The 15,323-nt window shown below is 34.1% G+C and overlaps 1 protein-coding gene across 2 annotated transcripts in view; it reads left to right on the top strand.

The window, feature by feature from the left end:
- Window positions 1-15,323, top strand: part of LOC126881394 (scavenger receptor class B member 1-like) — a 66,782-nt gene that overhangs the window by 33,381 nt on the left and 18,078 nt on the right. For both annotated transcript variants that reach the window (XM_050645646.1, XM_050645647.1), the window contains exons 2-4: window positions 9,389-9,480; window positions 11,537-11,700; window positions 13,354-13,495. In XM_050645646.1, coding sequence (XP_050501603.1) covers window positions 9,389-9,480; window positions 11,537-11,700; window positions 13,354-13,495 — 398 coding nt within the window. The remainder of the gene's footprint in view (window positions 1-9,388; window positions 9,481-11,536; window positions 11,701-13,353; window positions 13,496-15,323) is intronic.

Genomic DNA, 15,323 nt, shown 5'->3' with positions numbered 1-15,323 from the left:
AAAAACCTCATTTTTTCGGTTTTTTTTTTCGTTTTTTGATACAATTTTATACTTACATATTTTTCAAAAAAGGTAACACCGTCACTGGAGTAAGTAAAAAACTGAAAAATAATTGGGGTTTGCTTAATAAAAATTTTTTGTAACGCCATCCATTTTCAAGATACAGGGCGTTGAAGAAAACAAAATTTTACACATTTTTTACGATTTTGCCGAAACTACTGGCAACATTGTAATAAAACGTGGCGGGTTTTAAGAGGTAGTTATTGTTCATGTTTTGACATACAATTAAGGATTTGATATTCATCATTGGCACGCTTAGGGGTAATGGTCTGAACTTTTCAAAGAAAAAAAGATAGTACGCCGCTGACATATTTCAAACTAACAATCATTTTTGAATTCCTCGTTCAATTTGCAATAAAAAAACTATCTTCTCATTTTTTCATACGAGGCGCCGTTTTGCTGCAAAAAATAAAATATCTTAACGCTTCCAAAGTATTCCGATTAGTTTTTATAATGGATGTACGAGTTTATGTAGAAACTACTATTTTATTTCATAGAAGTTCGAATACTTTGTAAGGGTTAAGATGTTTTATTTTTTGAATAAAAATGGCGCGTCGCGCGTCGTATGAAAAAATGGGAAGATAGATTTTTTGTCACAAATTGAGCGAGGAATTCAAAAACGATTGTTAGTTTGAAATATGTCAGTGGCGTACTATCTTTTTTCTTTAAAAGTTCAGACCATTACCCCTATGCGAGCCAATAATAAATATAAAATTCTTAATTGTACGTCAAAAAATGCACAACAACTATCTCTTAAAACTCGCCAAATTTTATTACAATGTTGCCAGTAGTTTCGGCAAAATCGTAAAAAATGTGTAACATTTTATTTTCTTCAACGCCCTGAATTTTGAAAATGGATGGCATTACAAAAAATTTTTATTAAGCAAACTCCAATTATTTTTTAGTTTTTTACCTATTCTAGTCACGGTGTTACCTTTTTTGAAAAATATGTATAAAATTCTGTAGCCTAGTTTCAAAGATGGCCAACTCCATTTTTTGAAAATTCAAAAGTTGACTGTTTCTTGTGTAAAATAACACGAGGAATCCAAATCTAAAGAGTTTTGATGTCAAAAATGGCCAGAACAATTTTAAAACTGCATTTGAATAGTACCCTTGGTTACAAAATCGGCCGGCTCTGAAATATGTTGGTGACAAAAACAGCCATCTCCACAAAGCACCAATCAGATGGCTTCATTCTGTCACGTGACTTCACCGCCTTAGGTGAAACAGAAGATAGCAGTAAACTGAGCTATTCTGGTGTGTTGTGATTGGTGTTGTTTTATTGTATATTATTTTAAAGTTTTACTAATTTAAAGTTAAAGAGTCGTTTTTTCGACACATATTCGTACTAGGTTCGACATTAGCTTTAAAAGTCTTTGGACAGATGTGTGTTCAACCTGTCTTCATTACAAAGAAAAAATTAAAGTTGAAAAAAATGAGCCAATATTGCAAACGCTTAAAGCAGAGTACACTGTTCACACTACTCGTGCTAAAGGGTTTTTTAACCTTTTGAAAAAAGATGAACCTAATGTTGCTATAATGTCGTACGATATGCAAAAAAATATGCCTGTGCCAAAACTCCCAGATCAGATGTGTACTATTCAAGAAAGTTATACTGCTATAATCTGACGATAGTTTCTGGATGTTCTACTGGAACCGAAGCATTACGCAAAGAAAATGTATCAATTTACTCTTGGGCCGAACACGAAATGAAAAAGTCTTCGAATGAAATAGCCTCTGCTGTATTTGAAGAACTTGAGTGCAGATCTAAATCTGGTTACTTTGAAGGAAAAAACCCCTTAAGGCTGGTAGCTGATGGGTGTCCAGGCCAAAACAAGAATAGTATTGTATTAACGATGTGCATTGCTTTGCTGCACAGGACTAAAACTTCAGTCACAACAGTGGAGCTTGTGTTTCCTGTTACGGGTCACTCATAAGTGTAAATAAAAGAGATATAATTGTGCAGCTTGAAGAGTATCATTCAGAGTTTAGTAAGCATGGGACAGTCAAACTTTTAGGAAAAGACTGGACCAACCAAGATTGGAAGTCAGAAGCTAAAAACTGTGTTAAAGACCTAGCAAATCTTCACATCAAAATTTCACAAGTCAAAAAGTTAATTTTGACCAAGAAACAAAAGTCAGTAATTGTCAGTGGCGAACAAAACTACAGTTTCCCAAATAATTCAAGTTTGAGCGACACCATCAGCAATATTTTTGGTGACAAAAACGACTATCTCCACATGTTGGTTACAAACATGGCCAACTCCATATTTCAACGTTAAATATCCCTTTAACTACAGTAAAAAGCATAAATATTATTATTCCAGGATGCTCTGGAAATAATTATTAATCAATAAAAAAAAATTCAACAGTACCAATTCTGTGGAAGTAGTTTAAACAGTTTTTTGCCTATACTGAAAATTTTGCTAAATGGAGTTGGCCATCTTTGAAACTAGGCTACAGAATTGTATCAAAAAACAAAACAAAAACCGGAAAAATGCGGTTTTTTATTTTTAAAGGTGCGTTTCACCAATTTTAATTTGAAAAAATTCAGTGTGAAATATTATGCAAAAATACACGTTATATATTTTTTAGTGAAAACGAATGTCTTAGTTATTTTTTTATACTCATTTAAAATTTTAAAATCGTTCTAAAATTTAAATTTCCCGCCTAAAATTAAAAAAAAAGAATTTCGGACAGATCTTTTTGAAGCTTACAACTTTTTTATTTAAAGCTTTTCGCTAGTTTTCGATGCGGCTGAGATAAAAATAAAAACCTAAAAACCCTAATTAGGCTCTAGGTGGGTCACGTGACCACCTAGGGGGCTAAAAATTTCAGAAAGTTAGTTTCACTATATATGCTAAACGGTGACCTATATGGAATTCGAATTGAGTTGGGGGCACTTTTCATCATCTTACCCGGCTAGGCCCTTTATTTTATATAACTTGGATCATTCTGAGTAAAAAAGGTCTCTTGTGATTTTTCTCTAAAATTGATTGTTGTCGAGTTATACGCGATTTAATATTTGAAAATTAAGGTTTAATAACTAAGTGTATCGAGTATAACTCGACAACAATCAATTTTAGAGAAAAATCACAAGAAAGCTGTTTTGCTCAGAATGACCCAAATTATCAAAAAAAAATTTGTTCGAAGTGAAAAAATTATTTTTGTGAATTTGTTTAAATAAAATTGTTTAAACAATTTTTCGACCACAGCACCGCCTGGCGCCCTGTAGATTTATTATAAGGACCTCTTTTTAAGTAACTTTGTGCAGAATAATCTTATCGAAATAATTTCGCTAACGGGGCCACGATACAGCCTGGACTATAGCGTTAATTGTTAATACATAATTAAAAATAACAGCTTTGTAATAAAATAATGACACAATTTTCTTCAGAATCTTGAAGGAATGGTTTTAAACTTTGCTTTGATCACTTTCTGACTTTCATAATATAATTTTTAATCGAGTCATTAAGCCTTGAAAATGGCTAATTTCGCATTTTTCAAATTTTAAATCACTTATAATTATAATTACTAATGAGGGTGTTTTGCTGAGAATGCAAAAAGAAAAAGAGCTGTTAATCAGAATAAAAACAGCCAAAATCGAATACCTCGGTCACGTCATGAGGAACAGTGAAAGATATGGACTGCTGCAACTGGTCTTACAGGGAAAAGTAGAGGGAAAGCGAGGACCAGGAAGGCGAAGGATTTCGTGGCTGAAAAATCTACGTACGTGGTTCAACACAACCACTACAAATCTTTTCAGACCAGCAGTGTGCAAAGTACAGATTGCCATGATGGTCGCCAACATCCGAAACGGATAGGCACTACAAGAAGAAGAATAATTATAAATCGAAAACAATCAATTATACAGAAAAATCGAAAGAGATCTTTTTGGTTCGGAATTACCCAAATTATCTACAAAAAATTTGGTAGAAATGAAAAAATTATTTTTGTGAATTTGCTTAAAAAAATTGTGACCACGGCACCGCCTGGCACCCTGTGGATTTGTTATAAGGACCTCTTTTTAAGTAAGTTTGTGCAAAAAAACAGAATCGGAATAATTTCGCTAACGGGGGCGACGATACAGTCCCATCTATATTGTATTTTAGATGTTTCATTATTTTGAACTAGGATGTGTTGAATACTTAAGATCGAAGGGTCTGTTATGTCTGGCTTATAACACTCTGTCTAGACACGGAGGTTATCAGGAAAGTGTATATTTGTCAATTTGTCAACAATTTTTCGAGATTATCAAAAACAACTAAATCTGGGTGAATACGTACCATTAGAGTAAACTTATCTTTGTTTAGATTTGTCTAGTAGAAAATTAGTAACAATTGGGTAATTATTGATGCGTGTTGTTAGTACATAAGTTAATTAATAATTATAGTTTTCTCGAAAATATACGTGTTTAATTAATTTTACGTTAATTAATGACTTTGTTAACCCGGGAACAGTCACGCTCACTTCTGTCACGTCAGAAGTCGCGCGTTAGATTTTATCTCACAATACGAATATAAATTCGAATTTACAACAAAAAGAAAATTTTATTTTATAGTATTTTTATTTACTTGTTATGTTAGAAATATTATTTTTAACAATTATTAATGCTAATTGGTTCTCACCAAAGCCATAAATTCTACAAAAAGTAGAAAAAGAAGAAGAAGAAGAAAAAAAAAATTTTTTAATACACTTTACGCATTACTACACCTTTCCTCGAGGCACTTACGAGTGGAAAATTATGTTTCAAAGTTTTTCATCAAGTTATTACGAAAAAGGGTAATATGTTATATTTTTAATACCGTTTAATACCTCCCGGGTTAATACCGTTTTATTTGAATTCCTTAGGTTAGGTTAGGCTAGCCGGTATTTTACTATAACGATTTACTTTATAGTAACCCACCCACACGACATGGCAAATATACGCAATTAACCATTATTCGCCAAGTACACGAGTCGTCTTTATTATGTGTAACGAAAGAAAGCAAACACAATACTGTCTGGAAAGAAAACTACTCACATTCAAGAAGAGTTCTTTTATTTTCACTATATGTCAAACAATCAAATAATTAATGCGTGAAAACTACCACTTGCCAAAAGGTGGTGCCTTACCAGAGACATGTTAACCATAGACGAGGCTAGTTATATGCCACTCAATGCATCGAGGTGTAACGCCGATATCAAGGACGCCATTGGCCAATATTAATTTTGAGTGGTCTAGCCATCTTTGTCCGTCTTATGAGCGATATCGCTTAGTAAAAAGAGATAGATAGACCACCGATCGACTGCCTCGCGTTACTCTTTTTTGCTCAGTATGCCTTGTCCACGGTTAACATGTATCTGTGCCTTACTCGCCGATATAATGGCGGTAAAAAATTCTATCTGATCTGGTGGCTAAATTAGACCATAATTATTATGGTCCATAAGAACAACAAATAAAGTTGGAACTTATGTACAAAGTTAGATTACCACATAGAAAAAACTATTATAAAAAAAGTGGGAAATGCAAGAAATACTTAAAAGGCCGAATACAGTATGTTTGGTAAAGTATGGGCGATAGCTTAACCTTAGGTTGCTAAGGTTAAAATATGTCGATTTAAGCTAACTTACCTTAGTACAAAAGTTGATAATAAGCGAAATACAGGGTGTCAAAATTAAACTATTATTTTATTTATTTTTGAATATTTCCTGACCGGCATGAGACAACAACACGAAATTTGGTAAGTGGTGCTGATATTGTACAGTATACTAAACTGTGTGGAGCAAACGTTTCTGGCTACTACCAGAGGCGTACGACGGGGGAACATGAATGGTTGACCTTTCCCAAATTCTACGCCACTGGCGTAATTGCTATTTTAGTGCAATTTTTTGATTACGCAATACTTTCTATGTAAAAAACATACTCTTCATTTGTAACGATAAAGCCATTAGTTTTCGAGATATTTGAAGCTAAAAGCGAAGGAGCATAATACACTAATCAAAATAAGTGTGTCTTTTCATTTTTAACTTCAAATATCTCGAAAACTAATGACTTTATCGTTACGAATGAAGAGTATAATATTATTTGCATAGAAAGTATTGGAGAATCTAAAAATTATGGTAAAATAGCAGTTTCATCAGTGGCGTAGAACTTGGGAAGGGTCAACCATTCACTTTCCCCTGTCGTACGTCTCTGGTATTAACCACAAACGATCATTTAACATAATTTAGTAGGGTGTACAGTACCTACACTTTCTGCCAAGTACCATAAGGATATGTCAAATAGTTTTATAATACCGGCCACGCATATTTCTTAAAGTTTTAATAAACAATAAATTATTTAAAAAAAATAATACTTTTAATATTTTGACAATCGTTTCTGGCTACTACCAGAGGCGTACGACAGGGTAAAGTGAATGGTTGACCCTTCCCAAGTTCTGCGCCACTGAAGAAACTGCTACTTTAGCATAATTCTTAGATTCTCCAATACTTTCTATGCAAATAATATACTCTTCATTCGTAACGATAAAGTCATTAGTTTTCAAGATATTTGAAGTTAAAAATGAAAAGGCACACTTATTTTGATTAATGTATTATGCTCCTTCGTTTTTAGCTCCAATTATCTCGAAAACTAATGGCTTTATCTTTACTAATGAGGAGTATGTTTTTTACATAGAAAGTATTGGATAATAAAAAAATTGCACTAAAATAGCAATTCCGCCAGTGGCGTAGATTTTGGGAAAGGTCAACCATTCACTTTCTTTCGTCGTACGCCTTGGTAGTAGCCAGAAACGTTTGTTTAACATAATTTAGTAGACTGTACAACACCAGCACCACTTACCAAATTTCGTGTTGTTGTCCCATGCCTGTCAGGAAATATTCAAAAATAAATAAAGTAAAACTTTAATTTTGAACCCTGTATTTCGCTTATTATCAACTTTTGTACTAAGGTAAGTTAGCTTAAATCGACCTATTTTAAGCTCAGGGATCTAAGGTTAAGCTATGGCCCATTCTTCACCAAACACCCTGTATATATTTTTAGTTTGTTCAGAGATATCCATATAATACAATCTATGATGATTTCTAATAAGAAGTAAACTAGTAAGATTGTTTATGGCACTTTCTGAACAAATTAAAATATAATACACCTGTTGTTTTCGTTTCACGACGACTTTATTTTGTATTAATTTTACTCCTATCTGAGTATCGAGACCTACTTTCGTTGGAATTTTGCCACATTGGATAGACAGGTAGTGAGATGCAAATTATAGATTTCTCAACTTCAGTCTTTTTTAATCCAACATTCATATAGTTTGCAATTAATAGAAACCACGAAGGTGTAACCAGAAAATAGATCTCACTAAAAGTTCTTCGAAAAAAAAGTTCTCACTCAAACGAAAAGACTTTTGAGAAGAAAAAAGAAACAGTACCTAGAAGCACGAATACAGCAACTCGAGGAGGAACATAGAACCGGTCAGTCTAGACAGTTTTATAGGGACATAAAGACAATGACGGGCAACACGATCAACAGCCCAAGATTTATAAAAGACGATGCAGGACAATTGCTCACTGATGACGAAGAGATAAGCCGCCAATGGAGAAAATATTTTGAGCAACTCTTAAATACAGAAAACCCCACAACGACAGGGCAACAAAGACAGTACCAGTTAGCCGAACCTGAAATACCAGGGCCCACACTAGCTGAAGTAAAGTCCGCAATTTCGTCCCTAAAAAACCATAAAGCCCCAGGCCCAGACGGCATACAGGCGGAACTACTAAAAAAAGGGGGAGACAAACTACATCTTCAGATATATCATCTTATAAGAGAAGTCTGGGAAAGAGAAGAAATACCGAAACACTGGCATGAAAGCCATATAATACCTATTCACAAGAAGGGACACAAACAAATATGTCGGAACTATAGAGGAATATCGTTAATTAATACAACATACAAGATTATATCCATAATACTGTTTAGAAGATTAACTCCATACGCAGAGGAAATAATAGGCGACTACCAAAGCGGATTCAGACCGGGAAGGTCGACTATAGACCAGATCTTCGTCCTACGCCAGGTGTTGGAAAAAAACTGGGAATTCAACCGCGATGTACACCAAATCTTCGTGGATTTCAAGCAAGCTTACGATTCTGTTAGCAGAGAAGCATTGTGGGAGACTATGGTAGAAATGGGAGTACCTGGAAAACTGGTACGATTAGCAAAGGTGAGCACGGAGAACGCTTCCGCACGAATCAGAGTTGGCAGCAACACGTCGGAGGAATTCCTCATTGACACCGGACTTAGACAAGGAGATCCTCTCGCCCCCCTGCTGTTTAACTTCGCACTGGCACATGCAGTAAGGAAAGCTCAGCCACAACTGACAAACGGATTTGCCGCCCAAGGATCAAAAATACTATTAGCCTTTGCGGATAACGTGGACACAATTGCACAATCCACCAGATATGCAAAAGAAGTTTTCACCCTATTCGAGAATGGAGCCAAGGAAGTTGGTCTTAAGGTCAACGAGGACAAGACCAAGTACATGGTGGTTACGAAGAACCCAAGACCAAGGGTTAGACAAAACGTAACAATTAATGAATACAATTTTGAAGTCGTCAAAGAATTTAAGTACTTGGGAGCGATCATAACATCTGAAAATAACTATGAAAAGGACGTGGCAGCCAGTATTATTGCAGGAAACAGGGCATATTACTCGTTAAGGACCCTACTTAAATCAAAAATACTCTCAAGACCAGCAAAAATAAGAGTATATAAGACAATAATTCGTCCCACAATAACGTATGGAAGCGAAACCTGGACTCTGAATCAGCGGGAAACAACAAAATTACTGGTACTTGAAAGAAAGATACTGCGGACTATCTATGGGCCTTGCAGAGAAGAGACAACAGGAGAATGGAGAAGAAGACACAATGATGAACTCCAGACAATATACGGAGATGAAAACATAGTACGCTACATTAAATCAATAAGAATACGATGGGCGGGTCACGTACTAAGATCAAGTGACGAAAGATTTCTAAACGCCACATTCTGGGAAAGGCCCGATGGAAAAAGGTCAGTTGGTCGCCCAAGAAAGAGATGGAAGGACGCAGTAGCCAGCGATCTACGCAAACTGGGAGTACAGCAATGGGAAATGGCTGCTCAGGACCGACAACAATGGAGGGAAATAGTAAACGCGGCCAAGACTCACATAGAGTTGTAGAGCCAAATGATGATGATCATGAAAAGTTCTTCGGAAATAAAACTATGAATTGTTATACTGACATTTTTGAGTACATATCTAATTTCTATTGTTGATTTTTTTTTTAAAATGTTCTTGTTTTTTTAGTTACTGCTGGTCTGTCCCTTCTATTCTCAATGAGTTTTCTTGGAACAATAATGATGTGGTTTACCGAATCTTTTGACAACTTTTTGGTATCGGTAAGTACAAAGTAATTCCAAATCTAGAGCTTTTCACGATATTCATTAAAAATATCGATATTATATTGATATCGTCTCGAATATCAATACGATACCAATACAATACATAACTTAGCAATAATGTCGATACGATACTCATTATCTGAAATCAATAAAACTCTTGCGTTGTCGATACGCTTGCCTCCATCAAGGCATATTATTATACTGTAAAAATATATTATAAGACGCACAAGAAGAGATAAGTGGATAAAGTACTTACTATGCGAAATGCAACTGGATATATTGCGTCTCGTTAGTGCTTGATTCAAGAATCAAAGCTGATGGATTAGACCTAACTGAATGGGGAAATGAAATGAAAGAAGAAACATTAAAACAATTGAAAGGTTTGTATAAAACTTATTATGAAAAATTTGGTAATGAAAACGGAGACGAAGAGCCTCCTCAGAAGAAACGTTAAAAAAGGACGACGAATCCAAACACCGATGAACCAAGTCAATCAATTTCGATATTTTATTTTTAAAATCATTAGAAAATATCGATGTTTTTGAAAAGGAAATTGAAAAATACTTTAATCTACAAGGCCTGAACCAGACAAAAATATTTTAATATGGTGGAAATCATATTTATAGTAGTGTTTTCCCTGTTTTACCTCGGTTGGCTAGGGATATTTTGTGTGTCGTCCAAGAGACGTCCGTACCAGTCGAGTGGTATTTTGCTGAAGCAGCGCAGGTACTAATGAATAAAAGATGCTCTTTAGATAATAGTATAAAAGAACTCATATGTGTAAACAGATGGATGAAGAGCTCTTGGAAGGATAATATATATGAGGTTACAATGTAATTTATCCTATTTCTTGTGTATTTTAAGATTTTTTTTAAGACGTCGGTATCTTATCGAGTATTGTATCGATATCGTATCGAAATCAATATCAATATCAATACGATATTTTTATAAGGAAGTATTGCCGATATCGATACACGATACGATACTTCGTTGGCATAACCAATATAATACTCAATACTTAAAACTAATCGATATTGTATCGTATCGTGAAGCTATAACCAATTCATAAAAACAGATTTTTTCTATTCTCATACTATACGCTCTGAGCTTCGCTGGTGTCGCTCCTAGCGGTTACTAATTCAACTTTCACCGGTAATTTTTAAATTTATTATTTTATCGTGATCGCTTAATATTTACAACGCTAAAAAGTAATTAAATTGTAATAGATTTTTTTAAGATTTTTCTAATCATCTTGACGTTCTATTGATGAAATATTAATTTATTACTTCGGATACTTTCGGACACAATTATCGTCTAGATGGCGGTAAGATTAATAGATTAATTCATGATTAATTTATAATTACATATTACGGAACATTAAAAAAAGTAAATTCCGTATTTAAAACGTAAGTATATATAAGGTAAAAATATATACCACAGCTTTGACCAACTAATATTTTTTATAATTATAGTTTTTAATTTTAATTTTAAATTAATCACTTTGATATTTACGTCAAATTTCCGGTAAACGTTTACAGACTTGTCACTACTGGCGCTCGAGAATTTATAAATATCCCCTCTACGTACGAGCTCACAGCGTATAATATATCAATTATGATGTCACTATCTGTATCATAATGAACTTCATTATGATACAGATTTTCATTAAGATACAGATTTTTAACCAATAGAATCGCGATATGGCATTCGAGATAAAGGTGGTACACGCGCAGTGACCAATGGCGAGTCAAATAAATACGCATTGACAGTTTTCTATATGTAAACAAACTGTCAAACTGACAAACTACTTAATGTGTTTGTCTTACAAAATTAATAAATTTGAATATATTTTTTGTTGTGAATGATCATAGAAAAAACAGCGTATACAACTTGCATTTAATTATCATTATGAAGCTCGTACTCGCCGCATACGGCTCGTTTCGTACCTCTCATACTCGCTTCATAATGACCATCATTAAATGCTCGTTGCATAATATACTATTATTTAGTTAATCTATATTCAGGGTTACTATCATCCTTTCTCATTATTTAGCAAATGGCTCTTTCAAATAATACCGATACGTTTAACATGTGGAAAAAACCATCAGTACATGTGATATATAACGTGTATATATTTAACTACACGAATGTAGAAGATTTTAGAGAAGGATATGCAGAGAAGTTGCACCTGGAAGAAGTTGGACCTTATGCATATGAGTAAGTAAACTTTTAGTTTTTATTAGGGGTCTAGGACGTTTCATTGCCGCCAGTTCATCGCCACCCTTTCGATGCCGCCAATTCATCACCGGTAGATTCATCGCCGGCCGATTCATCGCCAGTCAGTTAATCGCTAAGTTATGAACTTAAGATTTGAACTGAATTTAACGTCGTGTCGTGTCATCTCCCATAATACAAAATCAACTGACTAACTGGCGATGAAATGGACGGCGATGAAACGGACGGTGATGAAATGGACTGGCGATGAATCGGCGGCATCAAAAAGGCAGCGATGAACCGACGGCGATGAAACGTCCCATTCCGATTATTAGTTATCTTGATTTTATTCTTCTTTCTCTTTCCTTTTTCTCCTTCTTCGTCTTATTTTTGTGTAGACATGAGTGTTTTTTCAATGTGCCTGCAGTAAGTTGTCGTTTCATCGTTTTTATGGCCGTCCCACTGATCGTCTTCCTACTGACGAACCGTATATCGTCGTCTTACATAACTACTCTATTTGTTGTCATTCGGCTTATGTGATAATTCCATTCTATTCTTCTGTTTTTTTCCCAGTTATAAAGGTTGTACGGACTGCATCTCCATCGTATATCTGCACTTTTAGCTCTATCCCATAGTGTCTTACCATCGATTTTTCGAAGGGTTCTCATATCTACTGTTTCTATAATTCTTTTTGTCCTCTCTGTATCAGGTGGCGTTTCTGCCGCGTATGTCATTATTTGGTTTGGTGACTGTTTTATAAAATCTACCTTTCATTCCTTTTCTCATATTTTTATTTCTCCATATTGTTTCATTCAGGCAACCTGCGGCTCTGCTTGCTTTATTCACTTGTTCTTCCACTTCTGCTTTGATCTTTCCGTAGCTAGATAGTGTGATGCCGAGATATTTAAACGCCGTGGTCTGTTCTATTTTCTGACCGTCCATCTCTAATTTACATCTTACTGGATTAGCTGGATGCTAAATTTTCTGGCGGTTATATTAAACTGGTGCAGCATACGTTGTAAATCATCTTCACTTTGAGAGATTAATGTTTCATTGTCTGCATAGCAGATTATTAAGTTGATTTTCTCCCATCTGGTATAATTTTTTCGTATTCTTCTTAAAGTACACTCTCCTCAATGGAGGTTAGTTACTACAATTTTCAAAAACTCATCTTTGTCGTCAGCTGTTTTTATGTTCGAAATTTAGCCCTGTCCATTGTCGGATGTTTCTTAGCCACGATAGAAGCTTCCTTGTCCTCTATTTACCTCGATCTTTCCTTTCACTATAAGTTGAGCATATATTTGTACTTATTATTTCTCAGTATGTGGCCTAGGTGTGATGTTTTCCTATTTTTTACTGTGTTGAAAAGTTCTCTTTCCGTGCCTATTCTTTATAAAGCCATCATATTTTTGACATATACACTGTTCTGCATGTATTTAACTTACCTTATCTTAATCTGACAATTTCGAGTTTTTCTAAAGATAGATTTTTTTTCGGGCCCCCCTTAACGAACTCTCCTGTATTAACGATTTTTCTGACGCTCTCGAATAACTGCAAAAATCTCCGCTTAATCTCCTCTAACATAATCCTTCCTCTCTAACCACATTTATCCGAGTGCTGTTAAAACTGGTAATACGAAGATTTTTAAATTTTTAGAGAACATCTCGAAAGGGTTGATTTGGAATTTCCAACTGATAACTCTATCTCCTATAAAGAAAAAAGGAATTACGTATTTAAGCCTGAGCTAACCAAAGGCCGTCAGAACGATCAGCTTATTGTACCAAATATGGCAGTACTTGTAAGTATTTATGATTCATATAATTACAACTATTGGAATAACAGGGATTTGAAGGGTGATCTATTTAATGAAAATATATTCATCTATTTCCTACATCCGGTTATACCGGAAGTTGCTTATAACTTTTTTTTTTAAGGAACACCCTGTATATTTTTACATTTTAGGATTCTCCTCGATGTCTCCTTTCTTAAAATATGAGGTTTTGTAAAGTTATACAGGGTAGTTTATAAGATAATTACGTTATTTTCTTAATTTCGTAGCAACATTCACACCTTGTAGAATTGTATAGAATTGTAGTAGTTTGACATCACAATCTCTAATTATGTTCAAATGATTTTTAATATAGTCTACTATTGTTAATAATTGCTATTTTAGCTAAATTTTTAATTTCAGTATACAGGGTTTGTCGAAACTCGGAACGAATATTTTCTGCATTTTCTTAAACGGAACACCCTGTATTTTAGTGTTGTAGTGGTATAATATATTTTATGGAACTTTTTTTAATTTATTAAGCATCCTCTTTACTTAACTGCTTTAATTTCTGAGTTATTGGTGATTCAAGCCAAACAAAAATTGCAACAAAAATTACGTGAAATTTTATTAGGTTGGCCGTGAAAATATTCAATCATAAATAATTTTTCGGAAAGAAATACAATCTAGACTGATCCTTAAAATTACCAATAATGAGCTATCAAAATACCTAGTTAAGATTGTTGGTGGGATTAAAAAGCAGTTAGGTATAGGGAAGGCTTACGAAATAAAAAAGTAACATAAAAAATCATTTCATTACAATACTAAAATACAGGGTGTTCCATTTAAGAAAACTCAGAACTTCTGCGTTTCAACTAAACCTGTATGCTAAAATTCAACATTTAGCTATGATAATAATTTTTAACAATAGTAGACTATATTCAAAATCATTTGAACATAAACAGAGTTTTTGATATCAAATTGCTACAATTCTACAGGGTGTGAAATTTGCTACGAAATTAATAAAATAAACGTAATTATCTTTTAAACTACCCATATAACATTAGAAAAACTCATATATTAAGAAACAAGGCATAGAGGAGAATCCAAAAATGTAAAAATATACAGGGTGCCCTATTAAATAAAACGAAGTTATAAGCAACTTCCGATATAACCCGAAATAGCAAACACATGAAAATATTTTCATTAAATAGATCACTCTTCAAAACCCTTTCATTTTAATTTTCGTTGCCTTTAGTTTTCGAGATATTTTTATTAGGCCGTTTATCTTCCTCACCCTATATATACACAATCAAACTTATATGGATTCACCATGTATAATATTTATATTATTTATAATATTTATATTATAAATATTTATTTCTTTTGAATAAACTTGTTATTGTTGCGAAGACAAACAGATAGTCCAGCTCGATACAGTATAGGTTATTTGCTTGAGTTGCAAATCGAACGGAAATAAATATATTAACTTTTGCTTCCAAAAACGAAAATATGCCTTATTTGGGGTTATAGGACTTACAGCGAGGAAAGATTATTAGTCTTGTGGAGTAAGTAATCTCAGAGGCACATCGCTGCAGATCTAGGCGTAACGTATGGCGTTCTGTCCAAAACCTATGCTAGGTAAGAACAGGAATTAGGAAAGCTCAAAAATAAAGCCAGGGAAAGTCGCCAAAAAGTAATAACGGGTCGCCACGATCGTTTAATTGTCCAATTATTTGGAAGGCACCCAACCATTTTGTCACCTGCAGCTCTAAAGACAGCTTTTGGAAGCTACAGGTGTAACTCTTTCAGTTTAAACGATATGAAGAAGAGTTCATGCCAAGAAGTATACAGCAGG

The sequence above is a fragment of the Diabrotica virgifera genome, chromosome 3, assembly GCF_917563875.1.
Source record: "Diabrotica virgifera virgifera chromosome 3, PGI_DIABVI_V3a".
NCBI classification, from domain to species: domain Eukaryota; kingdom Metazoa; phylum Arthropoda; class Insecta; order Coleoptera; family Chrysomelidae; genus Diabrotica; species Diabrotica virgifera.
This window is presented reverse-complemented; position numbering and strand designations above follow the sequence as displayed.